We start from the raw sequence: 21,411 nt of genomic DNA, 5'->3' as shown, positions 1-21,411 counted from the left end.
GTGGGGCCAGAGACACGCCTGCAGCTCTCTAGGCCGCTCTGCCGGATTCCCAGACTCCTAGATCCCGGTTCCTGGCCTTTCTTCTGTGAGTCCCAGCTCTGCTTACCTGGCCCTAAGGATTCCCCTGTTTGTAAGGAGGAAGTTCAGAGACTGGCTGGGAGTGGGGTGGGGGGGTGGGGTGTCCTGTCCTGTCTCAGCAGCCCACTCAGAGCCTGACTTGTGGCCAAGTGGAGGAGAGGCGAGCCCAGCACCGGCTCAGTTCTGAGCTCTGGTCCTGGTCTAAGGCCCAGCTGCCCACCCAATGCCAGGGAGTGCAGGCCAGGAACTTTGCTTGCAAAGAGCAGCCAGAGGAGTCAGAAGGCAAGAGTACTCGGGACAAACAGCCTGTGTTCTTGCTCCCCTTTGCCTTTTGCTACCCGTGTCACCTTGGGCAAGTCGCGTCACACATCTGGGTTTCAGTGCCATCTGTAAAATCAGGATGAGAACTCCTGCCCTGGTGACCTAACTGGGGGGCGGGGGGGGGCAGGGGGGCGGGGGAGGTCGAGAATCCAACGAACCAGTAGAGAGGACATGGTTTTCCAACTCACTCCACAGATCTAAGAGTCAGTGATTAGTAGCAGCAGCCAGGGACCACAAGGAGGAAGTTTTCTGTTTGATTCCAAGGGTGGTGTCTGATCTGGAAGGCCAGGACCACCTGTGAGGATGTGCCTGCAGGCCAGTTAGCTCTCACCTACCAGGGGGACCATCCAGCAGACTGTTGGGCCCCTACCTCCTCCTTCCCTTCTCCACCCCTCCTGTGGCCTGCCTGCCCCTGCTTCCATCTGCCTGCCCTCTGGGGACTAGCTTTAGGGATTGCTGGGTTTCCATTTCCTCCAAAACTGCAAAGCCATGCAAAACAACACCAAAGGGAGAGGGAGACTGGGAGACACAGCTGGGGATGAGGAAGGGGAGTGGGACTGAGTGGGGGTGACCTCGACAAAGACACCCTGGCTTCTGGAGCCAAGGAAAGGTAGGAGACCTGGAAGGACAGAGGTATAAATAGAGATGCAAACTTACACGGAACACTAGTTTCCCTCCGGAAGGAGGAGGGGGAGGGGTTGGGGGGGGTTCTGGATACCAGCAGGGGCCTCTGCGAACTGGCGAGCTCCTTATTTTTCCAAAGGGATGGGAGGCTCCCAGCTTCTGTCTTCCCTCCTCGACTCCCCTCCCCCCAAGTTTCACATTTCTCGGAATTTGCAGGGCGCAGATGGGGACTCCGGGGTTCCTCAGAGGCCCAGCTCCTGCCAGCTGGTGCAAGCAGGCACAATCGGAGATGGGGGGTAGGGGGAGGGTGGTGAGGGGTGTAGGGGCGCCCCCACGGGGCCGAAGGCGTCTGGGGCGGTCTCTTCGGAGACCCCTGGGCAGAAGTCCCCTTCCCTCCCGCCCTGCCCCACCCCGCCCGTGCTCCTAGGTGCTCCAGGCCCCGGGGCGGGGGGGGGGCGTTCACACGGAGCTCCTGCGCTTCATGAGGCTGCGGAAAGTGGACAGGCTGTGTAGGCCCGTGGACACGGAGCTGATGGCGGAGCGCTGCGCCCCGCTGCAGAGACAGCGGTGCGAGGGCGTGTCGCTGTAGCGGCCGCCCCCTCCCGGCGATGAGTGGCTCTGCTCGACGCACGTGTCGGACGTGGAGAGGTCCCGCGGGATGATCATGGGGATGGAGTACTGCAGCTTCTCGCGGCTCTTGTACCAGAGGCACGAGCACATGGACTGGAAGTGCAGCACTTCGGCGTAGACGTTCCGGAAGCCGCCGCCGCCGCCGCCGCCTCCCGCCGCGGTGGACGAGGCGGTGTCGGTGGTGTGCGCGCTGCCGCCCCCGCCGCCCCCGCCGCCTGCGCCGCCCCCGCCGCCAGCCTGCCCGTTGCGCGTGAGCAGTGCGCGGTGCTCGGCGTCGCGCTTCTCGTCCTCCGCGTTCATGGTCATGAAGCGCAGCACCACGAGGTTGAGAAAGGCGCCGATGACCGTGAGGCCCGTGAGGATGTAGACGAAGCTGAAGGCCACGTACTGAGGCTGTGTCTGCAGCGCCTGGTCCTTCTGCAACGCCACGTAGTCGCCGAAGCCGATGGTGGTGAGCGTGATGAAGCAGTAGTAGTAGGCCTGGAAGAAGGTCCAGTGCTCGTAGTAGGAGAAGGCAGCGGCGCCGATGCATAGCGTGCTGATGCACGAGAAGAAGCCGATGAGCACCATGTTGGCCATGGACACGTCGGCGCGCCGCATGCCCAGTCCCCTCTTGGCTCGGTGCAGCAGGTACTTCACGAAGGTGTTGATACGCTCGCCCAGGCTCTGGAACATGACCAGCGTGAGCGGGATGCCCAGCAGCGCGTAGAACATGCAGAACACCTTGCCGCCATCGGTGCTGGGTGCCGCGTGGCCGTAGCCTAGGGGAAAACGGGGCAAGAGGAGAGAAAGCACATGCTGATGGGGCTGCCCTTCCAGAAACCTGCCTCCCTTCCCCCTGCTCTCTCCTCATCTTCTGCCACGGTGGCGCGGAGTCTGGCCTCTTTTTCCGGACAGGGAAGCCTGGCTTACTGCAGCCTATGAGGTCGCAAAGAGTCGGACACGACTGAGCGACTGAATTGAAGAAAAGACAACACGCAGTTATGGGCGCATCCTTGTCCTCAGGCGCTGTGCCAGTTCCTCACTGATGATTTTTCGTTTATTCTTCTGACCACTCCCTGGGGGTCGGTAGAGAGGAAGAGGAAGCAGGGAGGGTTAAGTGCTTTTCCAAGGTCACACCGTTTGGAAGCAGAGCAACCTGCCTTCAAATTAGAGTCTGTTTGATCAAAGACCGGACCTTTTTCTATACCCAGAAGACGAGCTGACTGGTGCTGCTGTTGGGAACTTAGTCATGGATAGCATGAAGAGCACTCGCGAGTCAGTTGGGAGACCTGGCTTCTAGTTCACTGCCTGTGGGCATTGGACCTGTTCCTCTCCAGGCCTCGGTTTCCTTGACTATAAGGGAAGAGGTTGACTTACTGAGTTCTGACATCCTGGGATTCGATGTGAAGGGAGGGAAACTAGGGTTCCTTGATGAGTTCCTTGCTGCCAGCTAAAGTTTGGGGGGTGGTTCCCCACTGGGGCTCCCAGAGGCAGCCGGCCCACTCGTGTCAGAGAAGGAGAAAGGAGACAGTCCCCTCCCCCCATGAATTAGTGCTCCACAGTCCTCATCAGACTCTGTCTGAGGCCCTGTGGTCATCCTTTGTGCCTGCCCCCAAAGTAGGGTCTGTCGTTATGGGGAGGTGGTGTTGCCTTTGTCAAAGCAAGAGCCTTCCAGCTGTTACTATCACCAGGCAGGCAATCTCAATCCATACCATGTCCTCCCTGCCCTTCAGTCCTTACCCAGCCAGGAGCCAGGCAGAGGCAAAGCCTCCCTCTGAGCCAGTTATCCCCTGGCCTCAGTCAAGAGTTCTGCCTGGAGGACTTCCCTGATGGTCCAGTGGACAAGAATCCACCTGTCAGGGGGCACAGTTTTGATCCTTGGTCCGGGAGGATTCTACATGTGTTGGAGCAACTAAGCCTGTGTGCCGCAACTACTGAGCTGGTGTTCTAGAGCCTGCAGGATGCAACTACTGAGCCTATGTGTTGCAGCTACTGAAGCCCTTGCACCTAGAGCCTGTGCTCTGCAACACGAAGAAGCCACTGCAGTGAGAAACTCGATCAACACAGCAAAGCATAGCCCCTGCTCACCACGACTAGAGAAGTCCAGCACACAGCAGCGAAGAACCAGTGTAGCCAAAAATTAAAAAAAAAAAAGTTCTGCCTGGAGACTTGGAGGGGAAAGGACCCTGGATGGAAACTCAGAAGCCATTGGCACAAGTTCTAGCCCTATCATTAGTGGCTGTGTGACCCTGGGCAAATTACTCCCCCTCTCTGAGCTTGTTTCCTCATTTCTAAAATGATGTCTACTGGTCCTGGCCCTGCTTCCTTCACTGGGTTATTAAGATACTTATTGCTTTTATCAACAAGATTATTTTAATAAAGTAATGCTTTCTATTTTCCCGTCCCTTCTCAGCCTTACCAAACTTAACCAAATGCTTCTTCTTACCTGCAGCCATCCTGGATTGCTCACAGCTGGAAGTGATCCTTGCCTTGAGTGGCACTGAGAATGTTCAGCTTTGAAGTCCAGACTCTGCTCTGTCACTCAGGTCCCCCAACTACATATGAACAGCTAAATACTGGCTTGGGGTCTGTGGGAGTGGACACTGCTGGACCTTGTCATGTTCCTCCCTACCCTCCCTCCCTCCCACACACATTGCTAGCCAGGCCTGTGGGGTATGCCCCAAATTCATTTGATGAGTTGATGGTAAAGCGGGATACCATCTGCCTTGGTGTCTGATCTGCATTCAAATCTTTACTCTGCTATGGACTGTGTGTGTGTTTTGTTTGTTTGTTTGTTTGTTTAAAAAAAATTGTCTGAGGGGGACCTCCCTGGTGGTCCAGTGGTTAGGACTCCTTCCACTGCAAGGGGCATGGGTTTGATTCCTAATTGGGGAACTAGGATCCTGCATGCCACTTGAGGTGGCCCAAAAATAAAAATAAAAAAAAACTTCCCTAGCCTTAGTTTCCAACATCTGTTAAATGGGGCTGATAACTAGCACCTGCATCACAGGGCTTTAGGGGAAAAATAAGTGAGAGAATGTGTATAAGGCACTTAGCATAGAGTCTGGTATATATCAAGTGCTCGATAAGAGCTCACTGTGATTAATAATGAATGAAGCGCCAGGTTTCCTCCACATTTCCAAGAGATCACCTGGGCTGGTGGACAGCTCTATCCAGAAAAGTCGGTATCACTGTGAATCTTAAAGCTTAGGGAGGTCTGGGGTGTGTGAGGTTGCAGGCTGCTCTTAGATTGGGTTTCCCTGCTCCCCAACTATGGCATCTAGCTGGTGATGGTGTCATCCCTTGCCAGGGGCCTAGATAGCTGAGCTCTGGAGTCGCTGGGCCTGGCCCGTCTGGGCCCCAGCAGGGTGAGAACAGATTGTGCCCGCCAGCTTGGCCACAGCAGCCAGACCACAACTCACCTAGACAGCTGGGCGGGCCCTGAGCCAGAGCAGCTCCTCATCCTGTCCTTCCCTGTCCCCCAGCAGAGGGTGTAGGGGAGAGCCTGGCACTGTGGCTGGGGCTGAACACAGATTGGGAGGCATGGACCAGCCCTGGCTTGACCACATGCTGGCTGTGTGACCCTGGGCAAATCCGTTCCCCTCTCCAGACCCCTCTGGTCTGCTCTGCACTGTGGGGGTTTGAGCTTCAGCTGTTAATTCCTACTCATCATGTCACTGCAACAGCTGCCGTCAGGAGTAAAGGAGAGAGAATTCCCTGGTGCTCCAGGGATTAAGACTCCATGCTTCCATGGCCAGGGGCCTAGGTTTGATCCCTGGCCAGGGAACTGAGACCCCCAAAGCTGTGTGGAGCTGGCAAAAAAAAAAAAAAATAAGGAGAGACTGGACATGAAAGTACTTTGGAATTTGTGGAGTTCTCGAAGGAAGGAGCAGTACGCATATCTCACAGGGGAAAGCCAGCCTGAGAGTGTAGTCCTGCGGATCAGAAGTTCCCGTGGGGTCAGGCAACCGTATCCCACCATTTGAAACATATGCCACTGTCACCACCATTGCCACCTCGTCTTGTGTTTGTTCATAAGCTGGGACTGCTCCTGATCCTCCATCCTATAGGAAAACCCAGTACCTGCCTGCCTGGCAGCCTCAATGCCCACTGTGGCTGCCCACAGAGCCCCCCACCCCCACCGCAGAGCCTCATGCCCCTGCTACAGCCACTGTCCTGTCCAGGGTGGCCCCTGCCTAGACATGCCTCACCCATTCAGTCAGATGCCCTCCAGGGCCCACTCTCCCTTCCTACCACACGCTGAGGCTTCAGATCTTATCCTTCAGATACATTTTAAACTTTAATGCTCAAAAACTTCCTACAAGGTCGTTATTATGACTATCTCCATTTTTTATGGTTGGAATAATGAAGGCTGGAGAAGCCTCGTGAGTTGGCCAAGGCCTCTAGACACTCTGACTCATCGCTCATTCCAATGTCTCAGAGCCAATTTATCACCCAGAAAGGCAACCAGGATGGGAAACTGAGGCCACAGAGAAGAGCATCCCACTGGGAGCCCCATCTCCGGGCACTGCCCTGAGCTGGATGTGGCAGAAATGGCAACAGGGGTGCGATGCCAAAGCATTCATATGCTTCTCCGAGCATCGGGCCTAGGGTCAGTGTGCCCCCGCCCCTTCGCCTGTTCTATTGTCAGTGGGTGAAAGAGCGAGGGAGCCGGGAGGACCTACTGACGTGGGCACCCAGCTTGTAGGGGTGCCAGCTAGGGTGGAGCCTCTCCCTGGGGGCCCTGGAACTTCTGAGAAGTAACTGAGAGTTTGGCAAGGCCTGTCTGCCTGCCAGCAGCCCAGCCGCCTGCCCCAGTGCTCACCCCCATCAGGCTTGGGTTTACGAGGGAGAGAGGGACGAAGGGAGTCCCCACTTTCTCCTTCCTGTCCAGCCCCACACATCTCAGGGTGAGGGGCTCCTTCTGTTCTTGTGTGACCCTGACACACACAGAGGCTGTGCTCTGGGGCTGATTCTCTGAGGGTCCTCCCTCACAGTACCTGATGACCCACCAGCCAAAACTCATGTCCTGACCAAGAAGCTCAAGCCCCTGCTTCTCAAAGTGCTGACTGGGGCTGCACCCATCCCCTCTTCTCCCAGACACCTTTTCTGAATCCACCATAGACTTAACGATCCTTAGAGCCAGAAAGGTCCTTACTGATCATGTGGCCTAGTCTTTATATTGTACGGATGAGGTAATGGAGGCCCAGAGAGGGAGAGTGACCTGCTCAAGGTCACACAGCTAGCAAATGGCAGAACCAGGACTATAACCTGGGATATTCCATCCCAAACTCAATGCTCTGTCCTTTGCCCTCTGTCTCAGTATAACCAAGGTTGACCTGTTCATTCAACCAGAACCCAGCAGCCCCTGCTTGGGAGCAACCCAGCTAAGAGATGCCTAGAAACTTGGCTGGAGCATAGAATTTACCTGAGGAAGCCAGGTGGCTGGATGTAAATAGTCATTATGAATATTTTGAGACAACAGGAAAAATTAGGTGGGATGGGAACCTCAGGGCTCCAGTTCTCTTTTCTTCCCAACATCACCAAGGGGCTCAGAAATTGGCTGAAGCTCTGTCTTCCAGGGAGACGCAGAGGGTTGGGGTCCAGCCCTCCCTCTTACTGAACTTTTTCTCCCTATGGCCTGTTTCCTTCTAGTCAAAGCACAAATAACCAGCCTGAGCCCTTGGTAATGGCCTTGGCTGGGTTGGACTCAGCTGTGTGGTCCCATTGACCTCACATGCCCGCAAGCTTGAGTGCCTGACCTCTCAATCCTGGCCTAGCTGGCAACATGGTTAGAACACTGGCCACAGCCTTGGGTGAAAGAACAGCATGGGACTAGGAGACTGGAGATCTGGGGCTCTGACCTGGCCCTAACTATAACCAGCTTGTGCCTTGGGCAAGTCCTTTCTCCTCTTGGGGGTTCAGTTTTCCTGATTTGTGACATGGAAGATAAAAGGTCCTCACCTTTCCACCCTGGCTATGAATGCCTTTCTTTTTTGGTTTACCCACTCATTCATATAGTCTAAATTTTGAAGGATTTTACATATGAAATATAATATGTTGATCAGTACAGTGTAGCTACTACCTAGAACAGGCACTGAATAGATAATTGTGAAAAAATGAATTATTTTCCCATCAAAATTAATTAGAAACACATTTGCCAATCAGAATTTCTGATTAACATGGGATAACTGATTTTAAGAGACTGAATTATGTTATTGTTATGCTTTTTAAATAATGAAAATGGATATTTCTGTTTTCCACAGGAATCTCTCCAGTTTAGTGGTATAGGTAAGAGTAGCCTCTGGAGTCAAAGAGATTTCAACTGTGACCGGGTTATTTAATGTAGGTGCCTCAGTTTCCTCATTTGTAAAATGGGAATAATGATGCACTTAACTCATAGAGTGGCTATGGGGATTTGATAAGTTAGTTGACTTAAAATGCTCAGGATGTTATGTGTTTAGTCACTCAGTCATGTCCAACTCTTTGCGACCCCATGGACTGTAGCCTGCCAGGCTTCTCTGTTCATGGGAATTCTTCAGGCAAGAGTACTGGAGTGAGTTGCCATGCTCTCCTACAGGGGATCTTCCCAACCCAGGGATCAATCCAGGTCTCCTGAATTGCAGGCCAATTTTTTATTGTCTGAGTCATCAGAGGAGCCCAAGGATGTTGGAATCAATAAATATTAATCATTATTATGAATATTTTGGGGAACATCAAGATTAGATTGTCGTTAAAGTTCCTTTCAGCATCCACATTCTGAGATAAGTGTTGCCCAAAGGTAAATTTCCTAGAATACTAATCTCATGGACTGTTAATAACTGTTGGGTGAGAAAAGGGTTGCTTAGTTAAATTAAATTGCAGGGAATGCTGAATTCAACTGGATTCTTTGTCATTTAAGCAGAGGCTTTATCAGAGCCCTACACGTGTTTGTGAGCAAGGTCAGACAAAGTTGGGAGAATGTGCTTACGTTTTCCTGCTTATGTAACCTTGGAATCCTTCTTTTACAGTGCTTATTGCTGGACAGATGTTCCTTGGAGCAACAGTTTGGGAAACATTCCTCTGTAGCATCAAGAACTCTATGGTTCCTTATTCCAGGTCCCTGACTTTGAGATTCTCTGGTGTCCCGCCTCTGGTTGGCCCAGCCCCTCTGTAGATTAGAAACACACAGCCCTTGGCAATGCCTAGCTGCAACCTGTTTCTGGGTTCCCCGCAGACTTAGTTATCTAATGTAAATACGGCCCTGGCCAGGCTGATGTTTGTCCTAAGAGAAGGTGGATGAGGTGACCTGTGGCCAGAGATGCCCACAGGCTGTGCGCTCTGGGCCAAGCTGGGCTGATGCAAAGCTGCACGTGGGGAGGAGGTGTGACCTCAGGGTGCTGTCTGGGCCTGGTAGGACAGCCAGAGAGGACTGGGGGCTCGAGAGAGACAGGGCAGTTCCTGGGGACCGGCTGTGAGACCCTAGGTGCCCCCAGAGGGGTTGGGCCTCTCCTGCTGGGCCTGCAGAGGGCACCTCAGAAAGGCCCACAGAGGACTTGCAGGCATAGACAGGGAGCCACTCCCTTGGTACAGAGGTGGCAGCAGTGTGAAGCCAGGAAGTAGGAATGGAGGCACTGCTGGTGCCTTTGGTGTGTTAAAGGAGATGTGGCGGAAGGAAGCTGGCAAGAACGCCCAGGCCTTCGGGAGGGAGGCAGGAGAGAGGCTGCCCAGCTTGGTGGAGGTGGGGCGGGGAGGCAGGCCTTCTCTTTCCATCCTCCAGAATCCAGCTCAGACCTCGCCTTTTCCAAGAACCTTCGGAGCACCTTCCCAGGGCTGGAGGCACCTCCCCCTCTGCCTGGCTCCCAGGCCTGGATTTGTGCAGAGGAGCTCTGCAGGACTCTGAGCTTCTGGAGGGCCTGCAAGTCCCCTCGGTGTCTGGCACAAGGCCTGGTGGGTGCAGCTGCTCAGATAACGCTGTTCAGCCCAGACAGCTGAGAAGTATGAGATGTGGATGAGAGAAACCTCCTTTAGACACCCAGGGTTGGGGGAGGGCAGGGAGGAGAGGCCACTGTGACTCACAGCTCCTGCCCTCCTGGTGGCCCTCAGGACCCTGCGAAATGAAATCAGCTTCAGGGCCCAGAAGGAATCCCCTCTGTCCCAGGCCTGGCTAAGGCCCGAGGTAGGCCTGGGAAACCACTCGCGCCTCAAGGATCTGGGCTGGGAGGAGGGACCAGTGCTCAGAACCCGGTCTGGAGTTTGTCCCCCTCCAGGCCAGAGCGCCAGGGAAGGACAGTTCTCAGGCACAGCCCCCCTCCCTCGGCCCTGCCCCTCTCCAGGGCCTCTCTTCCCATCTTCCTGGCTCCTCTTCCAGCTCTTGTCTCTACTGCCCACCATGGTCCTCCCCCTTCTCCACCTTCCTCCCCAACTTTCCCCTGTGGGGGCCTTCTGCCCTCTCCTCTTTCTCTCTTTAAGCTCGCTCCCATCCACAGGTGCCCCATGACTCTGGCTCAGGGTCCTCTGATGTAGGACAGTCCCCCTCCTCCCCTCTCCCCAGGCCCACATGGGATTAGGGGGAGTTGAGGGGGGGACGGTGCTGGTGTCATGGAAAATCGCCGCGGCAGCCAAGGTCAGTGTTTGCAGACACAGCCTGGCCTGAAGCCAGGCCTGCCTCCCTGGCCAGCTCCCTCTGGCCTATCCCAGAGGCCAGCTTTGCACAGGGGCCCTCAGAGGCACCCCAGGGCTGTTCTGGGTCCCAGGGGCCAGGGAGCCATCCGTCCTGGAGTATGGGAGACTATGTAATTCAACTCGTTCATTTTACAGGTGGGTAAACTGAGGCCCAGAGAGGGGCAAGGACAGAGCCAGGACTGAAATCCAGGGCACTCTGATCTTGCTCAGTCCTCACTGCAGAGGGAAGCCCTCTAAAATCTGTTCTGGTAGGACAACAAAAGGTGAAGTTTGTTGTAAGTGTCTATTAAGTCAAAGGGCAGCTTGAGGTGGGTGATGGGGCCAAGAGAAGCAGACCCAGATGATGAAACCACAGTCTTTGATCTCAAAACACCTTCTGTCTGAAAGTGAATCAGATGCAACATCTCAGGAGAAGCACTTTGAAACCTTCAATGCCCCATCCAAAGAGAAGGTTATTATTACACAAATTACTAAGATGCAAGGCAAAGGTGGGAAATAGTTCAGGAAGAGTTTAAGACGGGACCTCAGGGAGAGCTAATGGTGGAGAACTCCAGTTCAGGTATCAGGAAGGGCTTCACAGAGGAGATAGTATTTGCCCCGAGCCCTGAAGGATGGGTGGGAAATAAGGGATCTGACGGAAGGGAGCTGCTAAAACAGACACAATGCTGGGAAGACACATGGCACGTTAGGGGCAGAGAAAATTAACCCAAGGCTGATGGGCATTCTCACTAATGGAGGATGAGGGGGACATGACCAGACTCTCTCAGGAAGGCAGCTACATTATACATCTCAAGAACCTTGGAAATGTATCTGCCTGTGACCCTTCAATGCCACTTCTAGGAATCTCTCCTGGCAAAAGAACCAGAGATCGGAACTAAGATTTATGAACAAGGATGTTTATAGCAGCATTTTCATTGTGAAAAATTGCAAAACAGTCTGAATGTTCACCAATAGGGTCTGGCTAAACATATTAAGGTATATTTATGTGGTGGAATATTGTGCTGCCGTTAAAGTGCTGTTCTTAGGAGTCTCTTAATTACATAGAAAGACTACTATTGAATATGACATACAGATGGTAAGATACAACCCTTTATGTACAATGGGATCCCACAGTAAACATACAGATATGAAAAATCTAACTACACACACATAGAAATAGAAACTAAAAAGCTCCTTAGAGTTTATCTTTGTATCAATGAAGTGACAATCCCTCAGTCGTGTCTGACTCTTTGTGATCCCGTGGACTGTAACCTGCCAGGCTCCTCTGTCCATGGAATTCCCCAGGCAAGAATACTGGAGTGGTTGCCAGTCCCTTCTGCAGGGGATCTTCCTGACCCAGGGATTGAACCTGGGTCTCCCTCACTACAGGCAGATTCTTTACATCTGAACCTCAGGGAAAGAAGCCCCTTTGCGTCATGGGCTCATGATTAATTTTAATTTTCTTTCATATATATTTTCTACAGAAATCTATTACTAAGTAGAAGCAATGTATAAAAATAACAACAGCAAAAATTGGGGGTTATTTGGAGCAGAAATTTCACTTGAATAGTGAAAGTTGGTATGGGAGCAAAGCTAAAATGCGAAGAGCTTTGAAGGGGAGGGGCAGGAATTTAATCTTAACTTGAAGGCACTGAGGAGCAATTGACAGCTCCGAGTATGGGAGGTACATGCCAAAGAGGTAAGGAGATAGATTCTCCTGGCACCCCTGTGTGTATCGGTGAGGATGGCAGTGAGAAATGGCAGGAAGGATGCAACAGGAGACCTCTGCATGGTTCCATTGTCAAGGGCTCAGGCTTAAACTAGGCTCAGGAGGGAAGAGGGGATGGGAGGAAGGGAGGAGAGAAGAGGAAAGGAAAGGAGAGGGGAGAAGGAAAAAAGTAGATACACCATGTGTGAGATGCTCTCATATTTATTTGTGGATTTAAACTATAAGGCCCATGTGTTAGTCACTCAGTCATGTCTGAGTCTTTGTGACCCCATGGACTATAGCCTGCCAGGCTCCTCTGTCCATGGGATTCTCCAGGCAAGAATACCAGGTGGGTTGTCATTCCCTTCTCCAGGGGATTTTCCCTACCCAGGGATTGAACCCAGGTCTCCTGCATTGCAGGCAGTTTCTTTACCATCTGAACCACCAGGGAAGCCATTTAAGGCCCATGAGGGCAGAGATTTTTGTCTCTCTTGTTACTACCAGTTTCCTCATACTTAGAATAGTGCTCAGCACATAACTGGCACTTAATAAATCTCTGTAGAATGAGTGAATCAAGGAAAGGAGACCTCAAAGATGAGCCTGAAGGTTGAATGTGGTGGAACCAGGGAGGATGGACAGAGCATGAGGCCCAGAGCAGGCCATGTTTCAGGCAGCAACCCTGGGTGTTCCAGGAAGGGTACCGACCTGGGGACTGTCAGGTCTGTTTTATGCCAGCCACTGCATCAGACGGCCATGGCCCAGGCCTGTGGCCTCTCTGTATCCTGTGACCAGCTGGACAGAACATGTGCGAACTTATAACTTGTAACAGATTGGATCTGGTGGGGTTTTAATTAAATGAATCCACCAGGGACAGTCTGGCATTGAGAAAGGAATTCTACAGCACAATTTAAAGTGGACTTGGCCACCTCAGCAGATGGCTAGAGATGCCAGTCCCCCCACACCCCCCGCCCTTGTGCTTCTTGAAAGGCTGTGTCTGTAAGTCTGGCATCTGGCTGGCCTGAGTCCTACACTTACACACTCTCCGGCTCTTCCTGCTTTGCCCATGGAAGAGAAGCAGGCCCGTGTTGGCATCTCTTTGTCAGACTCCCCCAAAAGGGACTGAACTGCTCCCAACAGGAAGTCTTGCTGGGTCATGGGGGCAAGAGTGGCCAGCCTGGGTGTTCCCAGTTGACTGCACCACGTGTCCTGGAGCTGAGCCTGCCCGGAGCCTGGCCACCTGAAATTGCATTCTGCAGGCAGTGTTGTGTGGGGTGGAGCAGAACTCAGAGGGTAGGGTAAGCAGGAATGGAGTTAAAGAACACCCAACCAGGAGTCAGAAGTCTGGCTCTCATCCTAGTTCTGTCACTACCTTGCTGTAGGACAGGAGATGGTGAACTTTTTCCTATAATGGCCAGATAATAATATCTTAGGCTTCACAGGCCTTATGGTCTCTTGTAACTGCTCATCTCTGCCATCATATCAAGAAAGCAGCCATAGAAAATACGTAAATGAATCGGCATGGCTGTGTTCCAATAAAACTTTATTTACAGAAACAGGAAGTGTACCGTATTCAGCTCATAAGCCCTAGATGGCTGAGCCTGCTATAGGGTCTTTGTTAAGGCATGTCAGCTCCCGAGCCTCAGTTTTCTTACCTGTTACATGGGATGTTCAATTAGAAGATTATTTCTTCCTTGACAAGCTATATTTTAGGATTTAATAAATTTCTAGCTCCCTCTGTTCCACCTACCACACATAGGCCCTGAGGAGAGGAACGGGTTTTGAGCAGGATCTGGCAAGCCTGCATGTGGAACTGGTATTCATAGCTCTTTGGAGGCCATGGCTGCATTTCCCGATTTCTGAACATCGTTCCTGCTCTTTTTTCCTCCCTGATAGGCTTCTACTCCTCCATCAAAGCCCATCCGGCAAGTCACTCCTTTTGTGAAGCCTTCCTTGATCCCACCCACCTAAACAAATTAGCGCTCCTGGAGCCTTTTGCTCATCACTCACCATTCCACAAACATTCATCCATTCAGCAAGCAGACGTGTTTTGAGTCCTTAATATAGGCAGTGCTCTAAGTTCTAGAATAATAGCTATGTCTGTGTTGTACTTAAGCAGCACTCTGTCATTTACAAAGTAATTTCTCTACATTCTATTGTTTGACCTGGCACAGCAATCCTGTAGAGGAGGTGTTTACATTATTACTATTATTTTCTATTTTACAGATGTGGAAATTGAGGCTCAGAGAGATAAAATGTTGTATCTCAGGCCATACATGCCAGAATCAAACTTGAAATTTAAAGGCTGTTCTCTTGCCATTGTAATTGGCCGCCTCGGGACCCTCCAAGGTGGGATGAAGTCAGAAGACCTGGGTCTGCTTCCAGCTGTGCTGCTGTGTGATCACAGGCAAGACCCCACCCTTCTCTGGGCATGGGGTTCCTCCTCTGGGAAACCAAGAGCTGGAGGAGATGCTCTTGAGACCCGTGACATTCTAGGATCTTGGGCTTACAGAGGGGCCACTTTCCCTCCCCTATGAACAGTGGAGAAAGCGGTGTTCTCGGGGGGACTGTTGAGTCTCCAAAGCTATGGCCCTGAGCCTCCAGATGTGTGTTAGACCCATAGTTGCTGGGGCACTTTGCAGAGCTGTCCCTGGCAGCGCTGAGCAGAGGCTGGGCACAGGGTGAGAACACTTGGACTGTCCTGGGAATGGAGGGCTGGAGCCGGGCTGGCCCCGCTGAAGCAGAGGAGCAGCCAGAACTGACTCCAGAGACAAAATTGAGTCCTCACACAGCCTCCCAGAGCAGGAGGCTGCAGAGAATCAGGGAGGAGATTGGGGCACGTCCCTGGCCAAGTCTCCCTTGCGAATTCTTGCTGATTCCCAGATTCTCCCTTCTGAATGCTGAGCCCTGAGGGGCCCCTAGCCCCACCCACGACTAGCTGGAGGGACCAGTCTGGGGCCTTGAGCTTCTCCTCATTTTTGCTTCTTTTTAAAAAATATTTATTTGTTCCCTGGTGGTTCAGACTGTAAAGAATCTGCAATGCAGAGGACCCAGGTTTGATCCCTGGGTCAGAGAGATCCCCTGGAGAAGGAAATGGCTACCCACTCCAGTATTCTTGCCTGGAGAAGTCCATGGACAGAGGAGCCTAATGGTCTACAGTTCATGGGGTCAAAAAGAGTTGGACACGACTGAGCCACTAACGCTTTCACTTTCATTTATTTATTTGGCTGTGCTAGGTCTTAGTTGCAGCGTGCAAGCTTAGTTGCTCCATGGCATAGGGGATCTTAGTTCTCCAACCGGGGATTGAACCCATGTCCCCTGCATTGGAAGGCAGATTCTTAACTACTGGACCACCAGGGAAGTCCTCTTTTTACTTCTTTAGTTGCTTCCTTCTTCCTTCTTCTTCTTCCCCTCTTCCTTCCTCCTCTTTCTGTTCCTTTTTCTCCTCCTCCTTTTTGTCTCATTTTCTCCTCTCAGTCTCTTTCTGGATGCTGAGGATGGGGATGGGGTCTTGAACTTCTAAGGAACTCCGTGCCTGGCGCCCAGTAGAGCTAATGGTAAAGGTGATGGTAGCAGTGATGTAGAAGCAGCCATAGTAATGGTAGTAATAATAGTAGTAGAAATAATAATAGTAGTAAGTCATAAAGCTTACGTTTATGGAGCATCTGTGTGCCTGGCACCGTACTAAGTGCTTTACATACATTATTTCATTTAATCTTCACAAAAACTTTATGGGATAGATATTATCTCCACTTTCCCTATAAGAAAATGGAGGCACCGAAAGTTTCTGCAACTCATTCAAGACCACACAGCCTGTGAGTGACTGAGTCAGGGTTTACAAATTCAGGCCTATTGCCTCATGCAGCCTAACCAGTGTTAGTTCATTAAATGCTCCATCTGGAGAGCAGGTTCCCTGGTTTTGAGCTGAGGAGACTAAGCTGAGTGGCTGGGTGACCAGGTGTGTGGTGTGTGGCAGAGCCAGGCCAAGTCCCATTCTCTTTCTTGCGCATCCCAGTGGCCTCTGGGGTCTCTGGACTGCGTTCAGGGATCTGGGTCCATGGCCCATCTGAATTCTGAGATAGTCGTGGCAGTTTGTTTCCTGTCTGTCAAAGCAGGTGCCTTCCTTGGCTCTTTCCAGGCCCTTCTCTCAAGAGGCCAGGTCCAAGTGCTTGCTGGGTCTCCACAGAAGACACTCTCCACTGGCCCAGGCCAGGCCAGTGGTGGAGGAGCTCAGAGCCAGCCCTGGAAACGGGACTGAGTGGGCAGCGATGGGGGCCCCAGGGAAGCTACAGCACTTTGCTGCTCTCAAAAAATCAGCTGGAAAATCGACAAGGCAAAATGGCCTTATTCCCTCTTTGCTGGTCTTAATTAATTGAACAAATATTTTTTAAGCACCTACTACTTTGTGCCAGCACCAGGCTGAGTGCAGGGAAGGGTCACAGGGCCTAGGATGGCTCGGTCTTGCCCTCCAGGAACAGAGACAAGTCAGTGGGCAGGTGGGAGAAGACTGTCCTTTAAGTGAAGAGTTACGCTGGATATGGTGAGTCTATGTCAGAGGGGCCCTTCTGTGACGGTGGAACTGTGGACACCCAGGAACTAGAAGGGCGTCAGAAGGCATGCAATGTTGCCAGTGATCCTGTGGCTGGGAACACGGTCTCCGAAGTTGTCCCTAGACACCTGGAGGCATTGTTCAGGGTGGATGTGAACACCTGGCTGGTGCACCGAGCTGCTTGGTCCTGTTGGTCACTAGAAATTGGATCAAGGTTTGTCTGAGGCCATACTCTCTCTCTCTCTCTCCCTCCTTCTCCTCCTCTTTCATCTTCTCCTTCTTCTCCCTCCTCCTCCTTCTTCATCCTCTATCATTTACTCTTTTTTAAAGTACGCTTTTAATTTCAGACCAATGTTAGGTTTGCAGCATTATTGTTAAGGACTGCCTTCCTTTTTTAAACACTCAGAGCCTCCGGTGAGGTGCTGCTGGCTGCTATGTTTCCATCCCATCCCCATTGCCTTCTCCCAAGAAGGCTTCTTCCTGTTCTGGGCTGCAAGCGTCCCCTTCTCTCAGCTCTGCACACAGCATCCATCTCTACCACTCCTTGGCCTCTTGGCAGACGTTGCCTAGCGTATTTACCCACCTCCTTAATGCACAGCGATGCCTCTGGGAGCAAAGCTCCTTTCAGACAAGTCTGTGCAGAGTGGAAGTTTGGCGGGGTGGCTGGCCCTGGGTGGTGCTGGACACGGGACAAGGCTTTTGAGAGGCAGTCAGGGCCTAGGTCTGGTCCCCCAGGTGGGGACTTGTCTCCTGACCTCCCCACCCTTGTGGCTGGGTCTGGAGTGGCAGGAGGGAACCAGGAGTGGGTGGAGTGTGAGAAGGAAGGGGAGAGAGTGGGGGACAGCCACAGGCCAGAACAGAGTCTGTGCTCTCTCTGCTCTTAGTGCCTCTACTAACAACGGCAACAGTATCAGGAACCCAGACACCCTTGCAGCAACCTTCTCTAATTTTCACCAGGACCTTCAAGGTGGGCATTATTAACTCCATTTTGGTGAGGAAACCAAGCTCAAGTTAAATACTACTATTCCCAAGGTCATGAAGGTGAAAGTTGGAAAAGCTAGGATTCAACCAATATCTTTGGCTTTCAAAGTCCAGGCGCTTTCAGGTGTCCCTGGGACCATACACTTTGTGAATAGAGCATGCAAAATATGTCCCACAGGTCATCATTCTAAGACCATGAGAAGCCCCTCGGGGTAGGATCTGGGTCTTAGAGTCTTAGCTCTCTGCATTGATCCTGGTGGCGTCCTGCCAAAGACCATCTGTTCTCTTCCCCTTGCCTACCTTCTGCCTTCTGATGAATCCAGAAGTTGAATGGCCAGTCCTTTCTGTCCCAGGGAACAGCCCCCTAGAGGTTCTCTTTGGAGAGTTCTGGGATGCTCCAGTAAAGGCCTGGGGTCAGACAGAGCAGGAGGTGAGGAGAGGGGAGCTGGAGGGCAGGGGGCTGGGGCCTTCAGGGAAGCTCTGGGGCAGAAATGTCTGGGATGGCCGCCCTCTTCCTACATCTTTGGAGTTGTCCTTCCCGCCACACCCTAGTTAAGGATGGACCCAGGTAGCACCTTTGCACCAAGTGGCCCTGGCCCAGGCCACAGCAGATTGGACCAGGGCTGCACACTTGGCCTAAGAGGACCCACATTATTGGCTGGGTGGACCAATCAGGTTGTCTCTCCCAGGGATTGGGCTGAGGGCTGAGAGGTTGCACAGCTTTGGGGAGCTAAGCTGCCAGGCTACCAAGAGCTAGGTCCTAACTGAGACCAGAGGGAGCCAAAGTCACATGCAAGTCAGGGTTATAGGGGAAGAGAAGCTAGGGTGAGCGGAAACAGCAGAGACAGGCATGGTGCGTCCGATAGAGATGGAGAGAGAGGCCTGGGCTTCTGACTGGTGACCTTTGACACTGGCTAGGTGGTGCTGTTTCCTTTCAGAAGTCCCCTTTCACTCACCCTGGTCCAAGGAGACACTGTGCCCTGGCTAAGCTCCAGTCGCTACAGATGGAGAAGCCACGCTTCCGAGCACTGGGTCCCAGGTGTGTCTGGCAAAATGAGCAGCACAGCAGAAGGGCCCTGGCTGGGTTTAGGGAGATCCACATGGGCACAGTGCTCTATACTGTTTAGTAAAGTGAAAAGTGAAGTGAAAGTGTTAGTTACTCAGTAGTGTCCTGACTCTTTGTGACCCCATGAACTGTCTGTGGAATTTTCCAGGCAAGAATACTGGAGTGGGTTGCCATTACCTTCTCCAGGGGATCTTTCCAAGCCAGGATCGAACCCAGGTGTCCTGCATTACACACAGATTCTTTACCGTCTGAGTCACCTGGGAAGCCCATAGTGTTTAGTAACATTCCTGTGAAATCCACATAGCAACCCTGTGTCATCCAATGGGCAGGGGTGGTCTTCATTAGATGTCTGGGGACATGGAAACCTGGAAAAATTGGCGTCTCACCTAGAGCTGAACCTGGGACCCAGGCCTTCTGATTCAAGCCTGCTGTTCTTCCATAACCCCTCTTATTAGGTAGCTGGGTGACTTTGGAGTTGATGTGTGTGTGCGTGCTAAGTCACTTCGGTCGTGTCCAACTCTTTGTAACCCCATGGACGTAACCCTCCAGGCTCCTCTGTCCATGGGATTCTCTAGCCAAGAATACTGGAGTGGGTTGCCATGCCCTCCTCCAGGGGATCTTTCCAATCCAGGGATCGAACCCATGTCTCTCACATCTCCTGCATTGGCAGGCGGGTTCTTTATCACTACTGCCACCTGTAGTACAAGGCCTGGCATGCGGAGGGTCTCAGAAAGTAGGAACTGTTGTCAGTATTATTTTTTAAAGTCGGAAGCTTTCCTTAGTTCCCCAGATGCACACAGCACAGTCTAGGGATTTCTGGGCCCAGCATGTAGGCTGTGCACAACCTGATGCATTCCCTACCTGGTCTGCTCAGTCCTGAGTCCCTCAACACTTCCGGTCCCCTCTACACTTCCTCATGTTGTCTGGCTGCCCTGAGTTGCCTCCCTCATCTCTTTTGTCCTCCAAGGAAGGACAGCTCCAGGGCTGCCCCCTCTGGCACACCTTCCCCGTCCCCCTGTTGGAAGAACGGTCCCTTTTCCTGCCCCTGCCACTCTCTACCAGGTGTTGGGTTTTGCCTGGAGGTGGGTGCTTCTCCCACCTTGCTCAGTGTCCATGGTGGATACCCAGCAGGTGCATGAAGTCAATCTGGATGGATGGGTTGGGTTTGGCGGGGAGGCCTTGGAGCAAGTATGGCCCCCGTGGTCTCTGTCGCTGTCACCTGCTTCCCATTCTCCTTTCTGGTCATGGCTAGTGGCCCAGACAGCTCTGGGCTGGCAGGGAATTGGGGAGCAGATGCCAGGAGATGTGAAGGAGGTTTTTCTTAGGCTCAGCACCCTCCCCAGGGCTCAGGAGCTCAGATGGTGTAGGTTGGCACAGTGCCTGGAGGAGAGGGACTCCAGGCAACAGGGACTTCAGCCTGGAGGCAGCTGCCAGGACCTTTTCTCCCTCTGAGCCAGCCTGCAGACGTGGTGTCCCTACCTCCACCACTTACACACGCATGTGTGTGCACACACACGCTCACTCACTCAAACACTCCACATGTCCCCCAACGTGGCGTCTTGGCTCGACCTTGTCCACCATCCAGGGCAGAGAGCACAAGAACCAGGGGGACAACGGGGGCAGACACTCCCAGGCAGCAGGTACATCTGCACTTCAATAAAAGGAGAGGTGTCCCCACGGAATCTGGCCTCTGAACCCCTGCTGTCCCTTCACATCCTCAGGGATCTAAAGAAGCTGCCAATCACAGCTCCTCCCCCACACAGGCCCAGACCTGACCCGGAGTCTAAGATTCCACGACTCTCCATGGAAACACAGCTCACTCCACTCGGGTCGTATAGGAAATGCTCCTGAGGTGGAATGAAGTGAGACTCAGGCCATGGCTTCTCAGCCGTCTTCAGGGGCGACAGCAAACAGCTGTCCCCATCCTTGGGGACACTGCCATTTACACAGAAACCAGGAAGCAGACACTCAGCCCCAGCCTGCCTCCTGCCGCCTGACTCACCCCAGGGCTTGTCACCTCTTCTCTGACCTCTGAGTTCCCAGCCTATTCGATCATCTCCGCCACTCCACCTGCCTTGCAATCTTTCCATCTACACAGCTGCCCAGAAGCAGATGAGAGCCCAGCCGAGCCAGGGTATAATTGGAGAATGACTTCCTGGCTCCTATGGCCTGTAGATGATGCCTGTTCATGCAGGGAGGTCCTGAGCTTGCTTTCTGCGGTGCCTAGTGCTGCAGGTGGGCAGACCCAGGCATTCTCCCCAGTACCCAGCTCTTCCCAGTTACTGCTTACAATGCTGCAGTGCCTTCTCCTCTGTCCCCCCACCACCCCCGCATGGCATCTTGGTGAGCTGGCTTCCTCTGCCCTTGACTTTATTTAAATGATTAAACGCCTCTGTCACTGCTCCCTCCTCCCCAATTCAAACTAGTCTTAGCTGAGCTTTATATAGTGCTTACTATGTGCCACTGCTCTAACGAGCTAATATATGTTACCTCTTTTAATCCTCTAACATCCCTATTCTGTAGGTACTCTTATTATTCCTATTTAAAGATGCAGGAACTGAGCCACAGAGAAAGAAGTTAAGGGACTTGCTCAAGGTCACACAGCAAGTTCTTGGCAGAGCAAGGCTCTCCCCATACTGCTTTTCCTTTTGCTTGGTTCTTTCCTTCCAACTCCCATTTCAGAGGTGGTTAGGCCTCTCCTCTCAAGGTGGAATCCCTAACAGCACGCTGCCTCTGGCCTTGGACTTTTCTTACTGACTCTTACTGACTCTGCTCCTGCCTCTGGCCTTGGGCTTTTCTTACTGACTCTCTTTACTGACTCTGACTTGCCCT

The 21,411-nt window shown here is 52.5% G+C and overlaps 1 protein-coding gene across 1 annotated transcript in view; it reads right to left on the bottom strand.

Annotated features, from left to right (window-relative positions):
- Positions 1 to 1,482: 1,482 nt before the first annotated feature.
- KCNK3 (potassium two pore domain channel subfamily K member 3) overlaps positions 1,483 to 21,411 on the bottom strand; it is a 36,537-nt gene continuing 16,608 nt past the window's right edge. The window contains exon 2 of the mRNA XM_081592818.1: positions 1,483 to 2,414. Within this exon, the coding sequence (XP_081448944.1) occupies positions 1,483 to 2,414 (932 nt within the window). The remainder of the gene's footprint in view (positions 2,415 to 21,411) is intronic.

The sequence above is a fragment of the Giraffa tippelskirchi genome, chromosome 4 (assembly GCF_054371585.1).
Source record: "Giraffa tippelskirchi isolate mGirTip1 chromosome 4, T2T-mGirTip1v1.2.pri, whole genome shotgun sequence".
NCBI lineage: Eukaryota > Metazoa > Chordata > Mammalia > Artiodactyla > Giraffidae > Giraffa > Giraffa tippelskirchi.
Note: the sequence above shows the minus strand (reverse complement) of the source record. Positions and strands in the feature narration are given on the sequence as shown.